Here is a 16,620-nt window from a genome sequence, read left to right as displayed (position 1 = left end):
AAAAGTATTAATATCTGTGCCACCAAAAAAGGTGGTGAAGTTGCTTCCAGTGCAACTTCAAAGGAAATTAAATTACTAAAAAGTAATACTTTTATGAGGAAGTATATTTGAGACAGTAAAGTACCGATATTAGAGGCATTCCTCATGGGTACTCACATCAAGACAAAGGTTTGTGCATTCATACTTTTAATTATTATTATTTATTAAAATTGCTTTGAACAAATACAAAAAACGAACAAACAATAATAAAAACAAAATACACTAAAAACCATGCTTTTGCACTTTAAGCAGCAGCTCATCACACAATTCTGTGACATCTTTGACTTCTTTAACCTGAGAAGAGAAAATAAAAAGTCACATTTTACATATTTTAAAAGCAATTCAGAACTACACTCAAAAAGGAAACCACTGTAACAGTAACTTCCCCTGTGTGTGTGTGTGTTTTTGCACATTTACCTTTTGTTCCAGATCCTTTTCTAGGGACTGAACCTTCAGCTGTTCTCTCTTGAGCTGCACCTGCAGTGCTGCCACCTCTGCGCCCTGTTTAGTACGAACCTCAGCTATGGCCTTATTCGCACTAAAACAACATCAGTGTCATTAGTGATGCTTTCAGGAATATTTACCACTCAGTATTCATTAAGCAAGACTGTATTATCATGCTCATAAGAGAGAACGTTCCAGACTGTTTGATAAGCACATACTGATCTAGTTTCTCCTCAGCATGGGCCTTTAAAGCTTGATAACGCTTTTCCTCTTTCTGCAGTCGGTCCATGCAGTTCTGTGCATACTGCTTCAGAGTTTCCTCGTTCTATATGAGAGAAGGGGGAACAAATAACTACTCTACACTAAAATTATGTCTAAACTGTCTTGTCGCAGACGTCTCAAAGCATACCTTTTTGAATCCCTCAATAACTTCCTTGCATCGGTCAAGGCGTTTGACAACAGATGAGAAGGAACCCTCCAACTCATTCAAATCTTTGGACAGCTGATCCTTTTCCTGAAGGACTCGCTCCAACTCAATTTTAGCCAAATCTTCCTTCTGTTTATGCTCATCTGTAAACATAGGGATGTGTCTGTATCTGAGATACTGCCTTTAAGGCGAGACACTGCAGGTGAATAGGAAAAAAAAAATAACTAATAGTTATCACCTTACTTACCCAGTTGATTGATTACATTGATTATTGCAAACATTTTTTGTATTACAAGTTTTCAAAAATGTTATGTTTAAATATGCAAATGAGGCATTCTTTAATGAAATATGTGCTAATTTGCATACATTTCTAGTACAAAAATCTGAAAACTAGATGAAGTCAGTTTCAAATTTTTTGTTTAATTTTTTTGACATATTAGAGTCAAATGTTTTTACAGAGGGAATTCTGGTTATCTTTTTTTGCCACTCCATAATTCAGAAAATACTTTGAGCAGCCAGAAAACAATATATTTTCACAATTTTGGGGGGAATAAAATGTTGTATATAATCAAGGAAAATATATATGAACAAATCCCTCTGTAAAAATCTTCAGAATACAGACAGGAATAAAAATGTCAAGTTTGGTGTGTGTACGTGCTACTGAAGTGGAGATTTATGGCTCAGTGTTGAAGAAAAAACTCATTTTGAGAAAACGGCCTTTAAAAATATGTATTGTAATTGAAATCTATTGACACAAACAGATAAAGTGCTATAAAAGAAACACTTAACTGTGTCTTTTGGATGTTTTCCTTCCACTAGTTTGAAAAAGCGCTTTATGAAAAACCAAAAAGCCCAAAATCTCAAAATTGACAGGTGCTTGAAAAAACATTGTTTTTACCTGCAGTGTCTCGCCTTAAAATAATGTACAGAACCTGATCAAACAGCGGTCATACCTGTGATTTGAGTGATGGTGGCCTCAAACTCTGACACTATAAACCTGAAAAGAGATAAAGAGAGATTAAAAGACAGGCATGCTGTTCAAATGTCAGTCATAAATCAGGGATCCCACACTTTGTGGAAAAACACCTTCAATCATTCACTAGAGAATCCAATGACAGACTCATTTGAGAATCAAACTGAAAATGACACTCAAATTAACTCAGATCCACTCAGTTTTCTCGAGTGGATCAAGCTGACTATAGAAATTTCCATCACGTTTCCAATGCTTAATGACAATTCTAGGTTTTGCATGTATCATATGAAAGGGTTTGTCAAATTAGAGACTCACAGCATGTGCTGATTCTCCAGTTGCAGCTTCTCAATCTGAGTCTTAAGCTCTTGATGCCGTTCCTCTGCCTAAGAAAAGAAAACTAAAATGTTAGAAAGACCAATCCAACATGTGCCTCTCCATTGTGAGTGAGGCTATGGGAAGTAACCTGTCTCTCTGCTTTCTGTAATGCAGCATCCATGTCTCTCTGACTGTACTTCAGAACCTCTATGATGGACTCCTCAGTCTTCACTGGCTGTTTTAAAGTGGGAACCAGCAAGTCCAGAACAGCTGGATCTGGCACCACAGTTTCCACTGCCTGGAGATTAACAGACATTGTTAAATGGACTCCAGTGTGCAAAAGTCTGAATGTTTTAGTGAATACTGATATATACTGATATATTAAAGTTTGTTTCATCATCTTACTTGTGGTGGCAGATAATCCAGCAGCTTCATACTGTCACTGCAAGACTTCTGCTTTACTTCAGACTTTGCAGCCTCCATCATTCTAACATGCACAGAAAAAACGTTTACATGATCATTATAATGTGTGCACTCTGTATTTTGCTCACAATATCTATTGCAATGGACCATTTAGCTCAATTTAAAGGCATATTTGTAATACTTCCAGCAAGATTCCAAAGGAGGGCAGAAGATTATGAAACATTGTTAATATGAATGTTTTTGAGGACGACTGACCTGATGGCAAGAGAAGGCCGTGGCAGGCTGAATCCAGAGTTGCCACTGTCCACTCCAGTTTTCTTTGGACTGTCCTTCAAGAGTGGGTCAAACTTCAAATACAGTGACTGCTTCCGCAAGGCAGACTCCTTAAACTATAAAAAGTGTTTTAGTATAGCACTGAACAAGTGAAATGTTGCTCAATAAACTACGGACTCTAATATATTTGGTGCAATATTCTTTAAAAATGCATTACTCAAAACACTACCTGGGCTTTATGGAAAGGCTCATAAACAGAAACTCACAGTGCTTGATCCAAACTGCTCTAGATAATCAATCTGGCCATCCAAATCTCCCCCTGGCATGACTGAGACAAACAACAATATTGCGCATAATGTCAAAAGCTTGTGCCGCCGGATGAGTCTGTGTAGATCAAAGTGTAACAGGTTTACTCACACAATGCTCCCGGCACAAACTCATCCTCACTTGGTGCCACCACTCCAAGATCACAGGTCTGGTTCTGTAGATCCACTTTAGATTCTTGTGTTGCCATGAGCTCTGGCTCCTGTATTGCTGGATTCTGGGATATGTTAGTAACGGGCACAGTGAATGACTCCGCATTTTCTGTCGGCTAGTAAGAGAACGGGTGTCAACATGATCAGAGCTTGTGGAAACAAATTTTCTATTGAATTGGTATATTTTACAACACTCTTACCAGCTTAGTGACAGGAAGATCAGCATCTGCCATATTTTCAATGGTTTCAGAAACTGCTGGGGGAGACCTGTGAGAGAAAAAGAAAAATCTGAGCTCAACGATTATTTACATTTATGCAATTGGCAAATGCTTTTATCTAAAGAAACCTTCACTGCATTCAGGGTACATATTTTATTATTTCATGCACTCCCTGAAATTCAAACTAATGACCTCAACTTTCAGAATCAGAAGCGTACCTGTACCTCAAACATAATTACCCCATACAAATAAAATATGTTTTGTTTATACATGCTGTTCAAGTTCTAGTTTCTGTACCGGTGCTTTGGTTGGTCATCCTGTGCAGGAGCCTCAGACTGCTGAAGTGGAGCTGGTTCTTTCATCAAAACTGGGCTTGTTTGGACACCACGTGGTGGAGAGTTACCCATCTTAACCTTTGTGCCAAAGGGGTTAAAGTTTGGGTCATCAAACTTGTCAAAATCAAATGTATAAGAACTTTTAGCAATAGGAACATCCACAGGCCCAGTCTCCTCTGGATTCTTAGGAGACAACTGCTTGGGTTCTGGTTCTCTCTTTTCCATGGCTGGTGCAGCTGTTTTTTTAGTCACAGGTTTTGGACCTGCAGGTCTTTTGACCCCAAGACGTTTCGGAGGAGGTTTGCGCTTGACTTCAGTGCCATCATCAAAATTAAACTCTAGGAGCATCTGGTTCTCTTTAGGAGGTGTTGTAGATGAGGCTTCCGTGGTCGTGGTGTTGTCCTGAGGAGGCATGGAGGCCTCTGAAGATGTTGGGATATCTGGAGTCTGGACTGAGAGCTCTGGTTCTGGTTTAGTTTCTTGGCTTGGCAGGGGTGGATCGGAAACTTCTGATGCCTTGCCAATAAGAGGAGAGTTTGGGATCTTTGAGCCACCAGTTTGGAATGGGTTGAGCAAACTGAGATCGTCAAAATCCAAGTTGTAGGATCCCACAGGGGGTCGTGGCGAGTCCTGGATCTCAGGCTGATCTTCTAAAACAGGAATCTGCTGTGAGGCTGGTGCTGGTTCAGTCATATCAGACTCCTCCACATCTGTGGCACTGTTTTCAATATTGTCAGTCTTGATGATGACGGTGCCTTCTGCTGAAGATATGTTGGCAGAACATTCTGCAAAGGAATTCTCCACTGAAGGAACAAAGGGAAGAGTCTCATCAAGTGCAGTGTCAGTCACCTCTGGAACCTCTGGCTGAGGTTCAGAAATGGGGGCTGCAGTCGCATCGGACCCTATAAGCTCTGATGTCCAAGACTCCGGTAAAGCAGAAGATTTAGGAGGAGAATTCTGCATTTTATTGGACCCCACAAAAGGGTTGATGGCATCTAGATTGTCAGGATTGAAGGTATAGGCACCTCTGCTCTGGACAAGCATATCATCATCAGGGAAGGCAACACTGTTACTCTGCATGTCAATCGGTGTGGTGGAAGTGTTACTCAACAGTGAACTCCTGTAAAACACAAATTAAATTTTACATATTTGTGGATTGTCATTTTCTTGTAAACAGATTACTATGCATGTTACTCATACATAAACTCTGAATGTTACTGCTTGTGACCAAACAAAGATTCTTAATTAAATGACTTAGAATATTTCAACATGCTCATAAATGGAAACAGTGTTTGTGGCCAGGTAACGTTAAGATCACTGGAAGTCTGAGGAAATGCCTGTCAGTTAGCAGTTCCATTGGATAGGCACCAGCATGGGAACCATGACCATTTCAGTGAAGATGGGTGTGAATATGCACAAACAGGATATTTAAAGAAAATACCCTTAAAATGGTTTACAAATTACTTCTACAGTCCTAAAAGAAATCTGCTCACTGGTCAGTAGAGGCTGTGAGAGTCTCCAGTGCTTCATTACAGTCCTCCTGGCTGGACGGCATACTGGTGCGGCTCGGGGACATGATCTTCTTTGTGACTGGGTCTCGCCGTGGAGTTTGAAAACAAACCTATACAAAATCAACAAGAACTATGTAAATCTTAACTCCAGTACAAGCCTGACAACACTATAAACAAATGCTTTATACCATAAAGTTTTGGGTGAATATGTTTATTAAAAGAAATAAAAACTCCTATATGTTAAAGAACTTTCTACTCAAAGAATATAAAGTATCCCTATTTTGACAGATTAATCAGCACAATGGTTTTTAAAACTGATAAGCATTTCTTGAGCACCAAATCAGCATGCAAGAATAATTTAAAGATCATGTGACACTGAAGCCTGGCGTAATAAATGCGGAAACCTCATGTTTGCTAAAGGAATGTTACATTTTTAATTATTAAAATAGAAAATATATTTTTTTACTACTTGAAGTTGTAATGAAAATTGCAAGGAAAGCCCACCTTTGCTCCTCTGTGCACAGCCTTGCTGATGTTGTCAGCCTGTGACTGCCGTAAGATCGAGGGCCTGCCAGTCAACTGTTCCAACGCGAAAATATCACAAGCAGCTTCAGAACTGCTGTTTATCCATACAGCTCCCTGATTCTCCTTTAGTGCCTCAGAACTCATACTGCGAAACAGAGACACAGAATATGACAACATGGGTTTTGGGTAAACTACGCCCAGTGGGCACCACACACAGCTGGTTTTACTGATAAGACCTGGAGGCTGGCATCCGATCTTCTTCCAACACCCAGAGACCCTTCAAATCTGTTGCATTTCTTTTGAGCATCACTCTCTATGGCATCACTCAGAAAGATCAGACTAACCCACTGTGACCAACAACTCAAACATGTGATACCAACCGGTGTAATTCAGCCATGTGCTGAGAGAACAAAGTGGTTCTGTATCGGTGAAGGAATCATGCCTTAGAGAGATGTTAAAAGGTTACAACAAACAAGTAACTAAGCATTTTGATGGCAGCGAAGTCTTGTAATTTGGTTAATAGTTAGAAATAATCCACCAGACACTATGGCAATCCTTTGATGGCATTTTTTATTTGTTTTTTTTTATGAGAATAAAGGAGGAACAAGGAAGAAACTGATAAACTCTTTAAAGAGTCGTTACCAATGCTGGCCTCATCTGTCCTTTCCTGGATTCTGCTCAACTGTGTAGGACTGTCAAAAAGATTGTCAGCTTTGTAATGACAGGTACTTCTGACAGCTTCTCTCCTCTACAGCCTGCCTGGACAGGTGATAAACAGCTCACCATCATAAATGAGATTATCAAGTTATAACCTGGACACAGTCAGATCTCAGACAATGCCATCACTCCAGTACAAGTGAAAGCAAGAACACAAAAGAAACTAAACAAGCACAGCCAGTGGAATGAGTGGGAAATTTAAACGATTTTATATTCTACTAATTAAATTAGTGAAACTCTGGAAATTTCAAACTAGCTTCCCCTAAAAACTAACATGTGCCCAACGTTACACGGATGACAGGGTTGATTAGAAACTAAATCATGAAACGACCATAAAATTCAAGACAGACAAAACACTGCTTTTTTTTTTTACATTTGAAATACATACAACATTTCTAAATCTCTAACAATTATCAAAAAATGTATTTCTTAAAAAAAATCCATTGTTATTTACACAGTTACATTTTAAAACACAGTAAGGGCAAACACTTCTGCGTAAAAACTGTTCAATTAATTATATAACGTATATATTTTTAAATGACAGCATCACATCACAGTTATCAACGTCCTAGAAACCAAGCACTAACTTAGCAAATCAGTCATGGCAACTAACGTTACTTTTACTGTTCAGTATCGCGCAAAATCTCATTATTGCTCACTTACAAGTGGGCACACGATTTTCTGGAAACGTACCTTACTCAGACTGCTCAAAACTTAAAAAATAAATCGTTTTCTTCTCAAAGAAAGACAGCAGGACACACAGACAGATTCCTTTGCGTTTATAACTTTCCTTGTTTGAAACGGTTCAAATTTAAACGGCGCCGTCTCAACCAATTAAACGCAAGATTCGGCGCCCGTCAGGCGGGGCAATCATATGAATCGACCAATAGAAATGCGCGTCGAACTGTGTCGTTCTAGCGGCTGTTCATTTGATAGACATCCAAATCATCCAATGGGGAAAAGTCGCTGACGTAGACAGCTTATGAAAGAAAATAAATATGTCCTCGTTTAACCTTTTTACCAGTAGAGTAATACAATTTTGTCCGCGTAAACTAGTATTGCTTTTGCATTTTGAATATTAAATATAAGTTTGTGTGTTGTTTTCGTCATAGAGTATTTAGCTCTACACATTTGGTAGCGTTATATTATATATATATTTTTTTATTATTATCATTTTTTTTCTTTACAAATCTTTTGTATCTGAAAGAATTTTAATTTATGGATTAACTATCCGTTGAATTGAAATAAAAATAAATACACTTGATCTGTAGGCAATAAAATTATACAACAGCCCATAACAGCACAAACAACAAAACGATGAAGGGATCAGTTGACTACTACATATTAGAACCTGTTTTTTTATATAGTCCACGCGACAATAACTTATGCGTTTTTTTCCACCAGAGGGCAGCATCGGATCAACTAATACCACACTGCATGGCGTTTATGAGATCATCAATGGGTTGGTGAGATAAAAACAGTTTGTGTTCATATGTTAATGAGGATGTTGCCATTGTAGATCATTTTATCATGCCAAAAAGCTTGAAAAATCAGAGTATGAATCTTAAAAAAAAGGAAGAGTGAGAGAATGAGGGAGAGCAGGGAAGAGAAGAGAGTTACATAACAATAGCATGTTTATGCTGAGCTCAGCTTGTACGCCCTTTCCCCACATTATATTCAGTTTACATCAGTTAAGTCTACATATACACTGAACATACATGCTTCATCACTGACCATAATTTAACATGCTACAGGGCTCCTCTTTCCCAGGTGACTACTTATTATTATGATTAATTTATTATTTTTCTTATTTTATTTTTTTAAGTTATAATACAAATATGCATTGAGTCAGAGTTTCTAGTGCTTGCCTAGTACAAAATTACAATAAAATGTAAATGTATTGTTGTATTGCCTTTTAGAAATGATGCACCTCTTTACCTATTATATCCAACTTGCACAGAATTCCTGTAATTTAATATTGCATTCAGGCAAACTGTACAGCTTTAGTGATCATGCACTGAGGTTATAATGCAGTCATGGTGCTGCCGATAACTGAAGCTTTGGTCTGATGGCTGGCAGTCTAAAATCTCATTGAAGACAAAAGCCCAAATAGACAAAGACCCCCCCCCCCCCCCCCCATCTAATGCCAACTGCTAGATACAACCTCTTCAGCCAATCACAGTACAGAGGGGCGGTTTCAAATGATGCCACAGGGTCTAGTTTCATTTGAAGGCTTTCTCTATTCTTCTGAGAGTGCATCCACACAATGCAACTGTTTAAACGTACACATAGAGACAATCCCCTGAAATCCTATGTAAAAACCACTTAGGAATCTAACTCACACAAACACAAAATCTTACAAATGAAGTTATACATAAAACAAAATTGGGAGTATATTTTACAAGAAAATATTTCATTTTTCTACTGTTCACAAAAAAAAAATGTATTTCCTGCATTTAAGACAGCAATTTCATTTAGTTTTACTTAATACAAAATCATCTTGATTTAATTAAAAGTCTTCCAACACTTCAACAAAAAGAATGGCACAATGACTCAGGAGCAGTGAGAGATTTTTATTTAAAAAAGGTTACTAATGCCACGTTTCCACCGCAGGAACTTTACCCAGCTGGGTAAAACTAGGGACTTTGGCCAGCTACTTGGTGTGTTTCCACCACAGGAACCAGGAACTAAATAATGTTCCAGGTAAAAAAAAATGCCCCCCAGAATGTCCCTGCTGGCAAGGTAAGCGTGACTTACTTTACACATTTTCGCATTACTTTTACTTTGTATGCATTTCTAAGTGAAATGGCTATCAAACAAGATAAAAAAAAAAACACTGAAAAGTGAATGTTGAATACTGTAATATAGGCAGATCTAAATACATTTGATTTAAGTGAAGTGTGGCCTTGTATGCACCAGCAGAGAGTAGTGTGCATATCACGGGAAGAGCAAGTTCTGATTAAAAATTATATTTAATATTTTTTTTCTAAAAAAATGTATGCAAAAATGATTCATTCACAATAAGACCAGTAACACACATTAAAATATACATATCCATTTTGAGATTACTTTCGGTGCCTAAGACATGTGTATTGCAACCAGATGGCTGTAGTTTTTAAACCAATAAGATTAGGGTTATTTCAAACCCAATAAAGGCTGTTGCTAATTTAATTACACACACACACACACAGATATATATAAACAATGTGGACACAAAGATTGAGATGAGTTTCAGAGTGAGTAAAATGCAATAAACTTGCTTCTGTGCCACACCCAGACCAAAACACTCACAGACAGCGAGGTGAGAGACAGACTGAGAGTGGAGAAACATAAACACAGCTTGTTCTCTGTGTAACTGCAGTTACATAACTCTCTGACAAACAGAAAAAGAGAAATGAAAGAGATTGAAGAGAGAAAGAATCACAGAGAGGATTAGGAAGTGGGAACGAAATAAGAGATTAGCTTCATTAGGATCAGTGGGTCAGCAGTTGTTTGGAGCTGTCTGACTTCCTGTGATTCAATGGGAATGGAGTCTGGGTCAGTGGTCGGCAGCAGTGGTGCCAGTATTGGCTGTACGTCTGAAAGAAGAAGACACTGTTTATGTGTAGATTCTTATGTTATATACTTCGAATAAAAGGGAAAAGAGACGGATATGACCTTTTTAGCAATGATGGAAAACAAACACACCAGATCCCAATAATATCTGCACCAACAAAAATGTCCAATAGATAAAATTACAAATTTTAACAGTGGAATGTACATAAAGTAGCAGGCAAGTTTCATATCTAACTTTATCCATAAACATCTTTTTCACCTAAAAAAAAAACCCTATTTTATATATATATATATATATATATATATATATATATATTTATATTCTTTTTTCAAAATACACCTTTGTTTTGTCAAAATATCTATTAAACAACAATGTACACTACCATTCAAAAGTTTAGGGTAAAATGTTTTTTATAACGAATTTTTTAAAGAAGTCTATAACTTTATTTAAAAAAAACAGGAAAATAATATTATTGTTCAATGTTATTACTATTTAAAAAGGTAATTAAAAAAAATGTATTTACAAATTAAATTTCAGCAGCTATTACTCCAGTCCTCTGTGTCATATGATCCTTCAGTAATCATTCTAATATGGTGGTTTTGTGTTCAAGAAACATTTGCTTATTAAAGTTGAAAACACTGAAAATACTTCTGTGGCAATCATTAAACTGTTTCCAGGATGTTTTGATGAATACAAAGTTTAAAAAAACAGCATTAATTTGAGATTGAAACTTTTCTAACAACACACTAAACTAATCCCAATGTGGTGAAGAAATTCAGACATACAGGAAAGGCACTGGGCTGCTTGCATTACTTCCTCTTTTGGCTTCCTGCATCCTAAAGTGCACTTCTCCCACATCTGCAGCTCAAAGAATTCTTTTGAAAAAATGAGACATTTGTGACTTCATTTAAAGTGTGTGTGAGGGAAAGAATAAACTTCTGTTTGTGACTGACAGATTTTGTTTTTATTCAAATTGCAAGTGAAATGATACTCCCATAAGCACAAGTCAGTTTTCACGTCTCTACCATCACGGTTTAACCTGTTGTTCAGGATAAAAGGGGTAAAGGTGATTTTAAACTACCTGTTTTTTCAGTCCAAACTACTTCCTCTTTCTGCTTTAACAACAGGAACACAGAGGGAAGGATCTGAAAAACTTATTTTCATTTTAACCTTAATGGTTCCGCTGCACAAGAAGTTTAAGACAAACATCTCATTTCTGGCAAGGATAGAAAAATCTACTTTTCACCAGGTGAATCAAGAACATGATATAAGCTTAGTTTGATTTTGTGACTACATTGTTTCAGTGGAATTCAGCCACTTGCATTATATCAGGAACTAGAAAGACAAAGTCAGCAGTTTACAGTTATTTGGCAAGTGTTAGTTTTGGACCCAAGCGCTGGAATTTCAGAAAAGACTGCGTACTTGAGAAAATGTGTCATTTTAGATGCTTTATTCTTTAACAAAATAGAATCTCTGTGCAGTTTTGGGAGTAGAAACACGAGGAGAAAATCCTCTGAATATAGTATTTACAGCAAATTTTGTACAGATCAAGTTATGAACAAGACACTTCAAATTTTCTACTCAATGTGTTTGAACACCATAGTCCCCTCGCCACCCACATGCATACAAACACAGCCCACCCTGCTTGCTATGGAGGTAAATTCGCCAATATAACTTCCTCTGGCATCTCCATCTGCTGAGGTTTATGAAGGCATTGCATGTGCACATTTGTCATTGTCAAATTGTCAAGTTTTCCACATCTCAAAGTCTAAAGCTGAGCCCAGACATGTACAGATCCCTCAAGGAGGGCATAATTCAATGTGGCTTTAAAGATCTCCCTGCAGTGTTTTAAGTGTCATTTTATCGAATGACAATGAGTTCTCATCCATAATGAGCTCTGCAAATATTAATGTTAAAGCAGACGTTTTTTAGGAGTTCTGTAATACGTTGATCCTGCGTTGAAGCTGCTGTTGTTTGGCTTTGAGTTTTCTCTTCTCCTGAGCTTGACGCCGATGGCATGCATGCAGCTGCAGCAAGTATTCCGTCGCCTGTGTCAGAATCGCCACCTTCGAGGTCTTTGAGGATGCAGACAGATCTGGAATCTCCTCCCGGAGCGCCTGGAACCTTGAGCGAAGGTCATCTCTCCTCTTTCTCTCCAAAAAGTTCCGACGCTGCTCGCTGCAGTCCTCAGAGTCTGATGTGGCAGGTGAAGAAAGAGGAGACGACGGAGAGGATGAGGGCTCCATACGTGGCCGCTTGCTCACAGACTCAATCTCATCAAAGTCATCCTCCGGATCCGTGTCGGGGGAGGGGGCAGCGTAATTGTGCTGTTGCCGGTGCAAAGACACATGGAAGCGCTTGGGACATGGTCCAAATGGATCAGCGCTTACGGTAATGGTTACTGGCGTACGGCGACTTGGAGGGCGGCCACGCTTCGGTCGGTTGTCCACTGTCACCACGTCAATCTCGTCATCATCATCATCTAAGACAACAAAAGGTTTGGCACATTTAGAAAAAGCAAATGCCATCAGTGCATCCACTGTATAACTATTAACCAATGTGTGATCATTTACACACTTCACCTCACTAATAAGTCAGTCTGCTGAATGCTTTACAGTTTTTGGCAAGGAAGTTGCACATCATCTCTACAGCTTCATGAGCTGGTTTTTAACACAATGTCAGCTTTCATGGTCATTTCAATGGCAAATGGCATGAAAGGAGTAGGAAAAAACTAGGAGTAGAAATGGAAAGGAATGCAGCATTTTGAGGAGGAAAATGGAATCTGCTCCACTAAATCAGACACCACATCAGCTTTTAGTTGGCAAGAGACTTGGTCCCAAGGAAAGCCTGATGGTTTGACTTCTTGTGGAATAATTTTATTTAGAGATGTACACTAACCAGCTGTCAATTTTGGTCTGAATCGGAAGTTAGATATTAATTACTTTTTTAAAACTGAACTTCATAACATCCTATGCAACAGACCAACACATCATTGTCTTAGCATTACTCTGAAGCGCATATCGCATATGCCAATGCTGTATTGTAGTCACTTACCGGACGAATCCGATCGACCCTCGGAACCGGAGGAGCCTGCAGCCACCTTCTTGTTACGCGGGACAGGGAGTTCCAGGACCGCAGCGGGGTTCACACACTGTGCCGCCTGGTTCCCAGTCACGGGCGTGCCCGATGCGGAACGAGCAGCTTTCAGTGCGGTCGAGGTCTGAATCGGAGCAGGCACCGGTGTTCGCTCGACATGCGCAACTTTTTCCAGTCGGGGACTCGTGGAAAAGCCGCTCCACATGCAGTCTTTGATAACGATAGAGCCCAAATTCCCAAAAATGTCCAGTGGGTCGAAATTGTGCAGCCCGTCGTACTCCTCGTCACATGTTAAAACCTTTGGCATCGCCCACCCGAGCCGGTCCCCCGGTAGCGGCAGGAGCCAGTCTCCATTCAGCGTCCTCGAGGGCGACATGGGCGGGGTGGGAAGCAGCTCGAATTTCTTCCATATATCCTCGCTGGGGGCTGTAGATTTAAAGAAATCCTCCTCGGTGTCCATCTCGTCGAAAAAGTAGTGCTCCATGTCCCAGCCGTACAGTGTGTGTGTGTTGACTCCCGGCATTGCCGCAGAACTTCTACAAGATTGTCTGAGAAGACAACGGGTCATTAGATCAAATGATACCTGCCCACGTGGAGTTAAAATGCTTCGCCGTGCACAGCGTTGCTGTGCAAAAGTCAACTCAGTAAATCAAATGCATTGGTAAAACTCACAATATACTTTAATGCACATTTGCAAAGTTTAAAGCACAATATTTACACGCAAACATCATCATTAAGTGCATTGCAAACGCCATTTTTACACGCAAACTCAAATGCTCGCCCTTTATAAAATACTTTATGCATAGGACAGAATATTTCTTTAGCATATGCATTATTACAGATATGTTAACCGCATGAAGCAAGCTTTTTGCAGCACCAGAACAACCGAAATAACACGTCAAGTTCACTAACACTAGCAGGAAATAATAACAAACCACAGCAAATTGAAAGTCCCACAGAAACCAACGGTTGCGAAGTGACTGTAGTAACGTAACCGTTAAATTACTCTACTGCTCCCACAAAGATTAGACGCACTAACAAGGGGGTAAAGGAGCTCCCTGTCCGATTAAAGGACCAGGAAATGTTCAACAGTCCACGAGTTAACGCCTACGAAATTAACTTTGAATTCATGTCAAATCAAGTTAATGGTATCCTGGTGTAAAAATGCACTTACCATGGGGTAGCAAACCTGCAAAGTACAGTGAGAGTCTACGGGACCCGAAGATCAGAACAAAGAAGCGCAGCGTCCGGTAGAACTCCGGTACACACGCGCTCACTAAACAATAGCGCGCGACTCCAATCGCCCTTGTTTCACGGTCGTTTAACTAGAACAACTAGAAAAGTTGTTTTCCCTTTGTGGAAATAAAGCAGGTGTCCTGTTACAACGGCAGCAACGATCGATCCGCGTGGTGCAGCCGCACCCTCCCCCAGCCCGCTGCCGGTAAAAGCGCTTTCGCGCCAGATCGACGTCTTTGTGTGCGAGAGCTCAGTTTGGTCCCACCCACCGGAGGTGCAGGGCGGGGAGAGCGTGTGAACCGCCGTTTATTGTGAATGTGAAGTCAATTTGCAGCACTAAAACAGGTATTTGAATGAAAATAGAAGCCTCTACGTCACTACTCCAATCTAATCCAGTCTACGCTGATGCGTCGTTTTAACTGTGTTGTAATGCATGACGCACTAATCAATATGTTGTGTCTGAAACATAGACTGTACTCTTTAAAAACAGCTATGAACTGAGGACAGCACGCGCTGATTAAAAACCAAGAAGCAGACGCTGGAATTGTATCTGTACTGTTAATGTGTGTAAATTATATACAACAGTTTTTTAAGGATTTTTAAAAGGTTTTTTAAGAATGCTTTATTAGCATCATCAAATATACTGAACATCAAAGAAAAAAAAAATATAAAATTAATAAAATAAAAAATTATTTAGTATTATAAAAGTTTTATAAAATGGCAATTCGAAAGCAATATATTGTAGAGAATTAAAACAAAACATTATATAACATTCAATAAGAAAAAAATTATATATATATATATATATATATATATATATATATATATATATATATATATATATATATATATATATATATATATATATATATATTTACATTTTACATTTACATTTAATCATTTAGCAGACGCTTTTATCCAAAGCGACTTACAAATGAGAACAATAGAAGCAGTCAGGTCAACAAGAGAACAACAACAGAATACAAGTTCCATGACAAGTCTCAGTTAGTCTAGTATAGAACGCATAGCCAGGTGTATTTAATTTTTTTTTTTTTTTTTTTTTTTTTTTTTTAACACAATTTAAACAATTTCCAAATCTGGTGATAAAAACTATATATATATATATATAGTTTTTATCACCAGATTTGGAGGCTGCACAACCTAAACTAATGAAAGAAACTAAAAAGTTTATATAATACAATATTTTGTATTAATTGTGGGTCCATCTCATCCTGCTCCCATTTTGCTAATTTTTTTGTTTTCCCCATTAAATCATCACCAGTCAGACCAAACAAACCAACAAAACAATAAGACACTAAATGCATTTTTACAAGAACATCAAATTACATGGTTATTTGATTTAATTTCATGGTGGATTTCTTCTTCGATTTATGTTTTTATTCAGTTAATCTATTAATGTATTCCACCAAACCAATTGCACATATAGTTCTGGGACGTTTTGTCCCATGTCTCATGGATCAGTGATGAGTGTTGTATCATTAAAATTTGTTGAAGAACTGTTTATTCATTTCTTTTTAATACATGATTTCAGTCAGAGATTCCAACTCTGCTACTCTTGTGTTGTGTTCTTCATGTCATCTGGATTTTGCACTAACATGGCAGGTTTGTGGTTTAGCATGGAGCAGTTAATGGTTGTGTTGACATCAGAGTCCATCCACGCACCCCTTCACCCCCTGGCCACCCAACACATTTGAGAGCACAACGTGAACGATAGTCGAGTAGAGGTGTGATCTAATACTTGACCTTACAGGGCATCACACATCTACGCAAATAACCAGAGCAGATCCAGCACTGCACAGAGACATTTCTATCAGGTATATCAAGCTGAAATATCTCTAAAACTGCTCTATTTCACAAGCTGTGTACAGATACTTTGTAAATATGGAAGTAAAAAATAAAGTTGATGTATTACAGTAAAAAGTGTCAGTGCTAAAAGAGAAATGTGTCTGGTGTACTCATGTATTTATTATGGGATAAAGACAAAGAAAGGGTTCAATACTAATGTAGACATGCAATTTGGACATGAACGTGCTAA

The 16,620-nt window shown here is 38.5% G+C and overlaps 2 protein-coding genes across 3 annotated transcripts; both read right to left on the bottom strand.

The window, feature by feature from the left end:
• Positions 1–181: 181 nt before the first annotated feature.
• On the bottom strand, positions 182–7,541 carry LOC128026044 (transforming acidic coiled-coil-containing protein 3). Of its 2 annotated transcripts, XM_052612756.1 has the most exons (17): positions 7,370–7,484; positions 6,602–6,718; positions 5,939–6,104; positions 5,417–5,544; positions 3,886–5,043; positions 3,571–3,637; positions 3,312–3,486; positions 3,161–3,222; positions 2,877–3,010; positions 2,604–2,685; positions 2,347–2,496; positions 2,199–2,266; positions 1,864–1,907; positions 893–1,053; positions 702–808; positions 457–577; positions 182–333 (listed from the first exon to the last, which is right to left on the bottom strand). In XM_052612756.1, exons 3-17 carry the CDS (start codon positions 6,101–6,103, stop codon positions 262–264), a joined length of 2,694 nt encoding a protein of 897 aa, XP_052468716.1. In that variant the 5' UTR covers position 6,104; positions 6,602–6,718; positions 7,370–7,484; the 3' UTR covers positions 182–261. The 2 variants fall into 2 exon arrangements, with proteins under 2 accessions (XP_052468716.1, XP_052468715.1); XM_052612755.1 differs by lacking the exon at positions 6,602–6,718 and having other exon boundaries at positions 7,370–7,541.
• Positions 7,542–11,665: 4,124 nt separating this feature from the next.
• On the bottom strand, positions 11,666–14,883 carry LOC128026043 (protein L-Myc-1a). The gene is made up of 3 exons (XM_052612754.1): positions 14,503–14,883; positions 13,287–13,876; positions 11,666–12,714 (listed from the first exon to the last, which is right to left on the bottom strand). The coding sequence occupies exons 2-3, from the start codon at positions 13,849–13,851 to the stop codon at positions 12,161–12,163; spliced, it is 1,119 nt and encodes a 372-aa protein (XP_052468714.1). The 5' UTR covers positions 13,852–13,876; positions 14,503–14,883; the 3' UTR covers positions 11,666–12,160.
• Between the last annotated feature and the right edge of the window lie 1,737 nt (positions 14,884–16,620).

The sequence above is a fragment of the Carassius gibelio genome, chromosome A13 (assembly GCF_023724105.1).
Source record: "Carassius gibelio isolate Cgi1373 ecotype wild population from Czech Republic chromosome A13, carGib1.2-hapl.c, whole genome shotgun sequence".
NCBI classification, from domain to species: Eukaryota; Metazoa; Chordata; class Actinopteri; order Cypriniformes; family Cyprinidae; genus Carassius; species Carassius gibelio.
Note: the sequence above shows the minus strand (reverse complement) of the source record. Positions and strands in the feature narration are given on the sequence as shown.

What these genes read in the sequence shown, in the direction of transcription:
- LOC128026044 (XM_052612755.1), bottom strand. Translation starts at nt 6,103, where the DNA reads ATGAGTTCTGAGGCACTAAAGGAGAATCAGGGAGCTGTATGGATAAAC. An exon ending in AGCAGTTTGGATCAAGCACT is followed by an intron (nt 3,011 to 3,160) that starts GTGAGTTTCTGT and finishes CACTTTTTATAG; the next exon opens with TTTAAGGAGTCTGCCTTGCG. An exon ending in CGGCCTTCTCTTGCCATCAG is followed by an intron (nt 2,686 to 2,876) that starts GTCAGTCGTCCT and finishes TGTGCATGTTAG; the next exon opens with AATGATGGAGGCTGCAAAGT.
- LOC128026043 (XM_052612754.1), bottom strand. Translation starts at nt 13,851, where the DNA reads ATGCCGGGAGTCAACACACACACACTGTACGGCTGGGACATGGAGCAC. An exon ending in GGGTCGATCGGATTCGTCCG is followed by an intron (nt 12,715 to 13,286) that starts GTAAGTGACTAC and finishes TTGTTGTCTTAG; the next exon opens with ATGATGATGATGACGAGATT.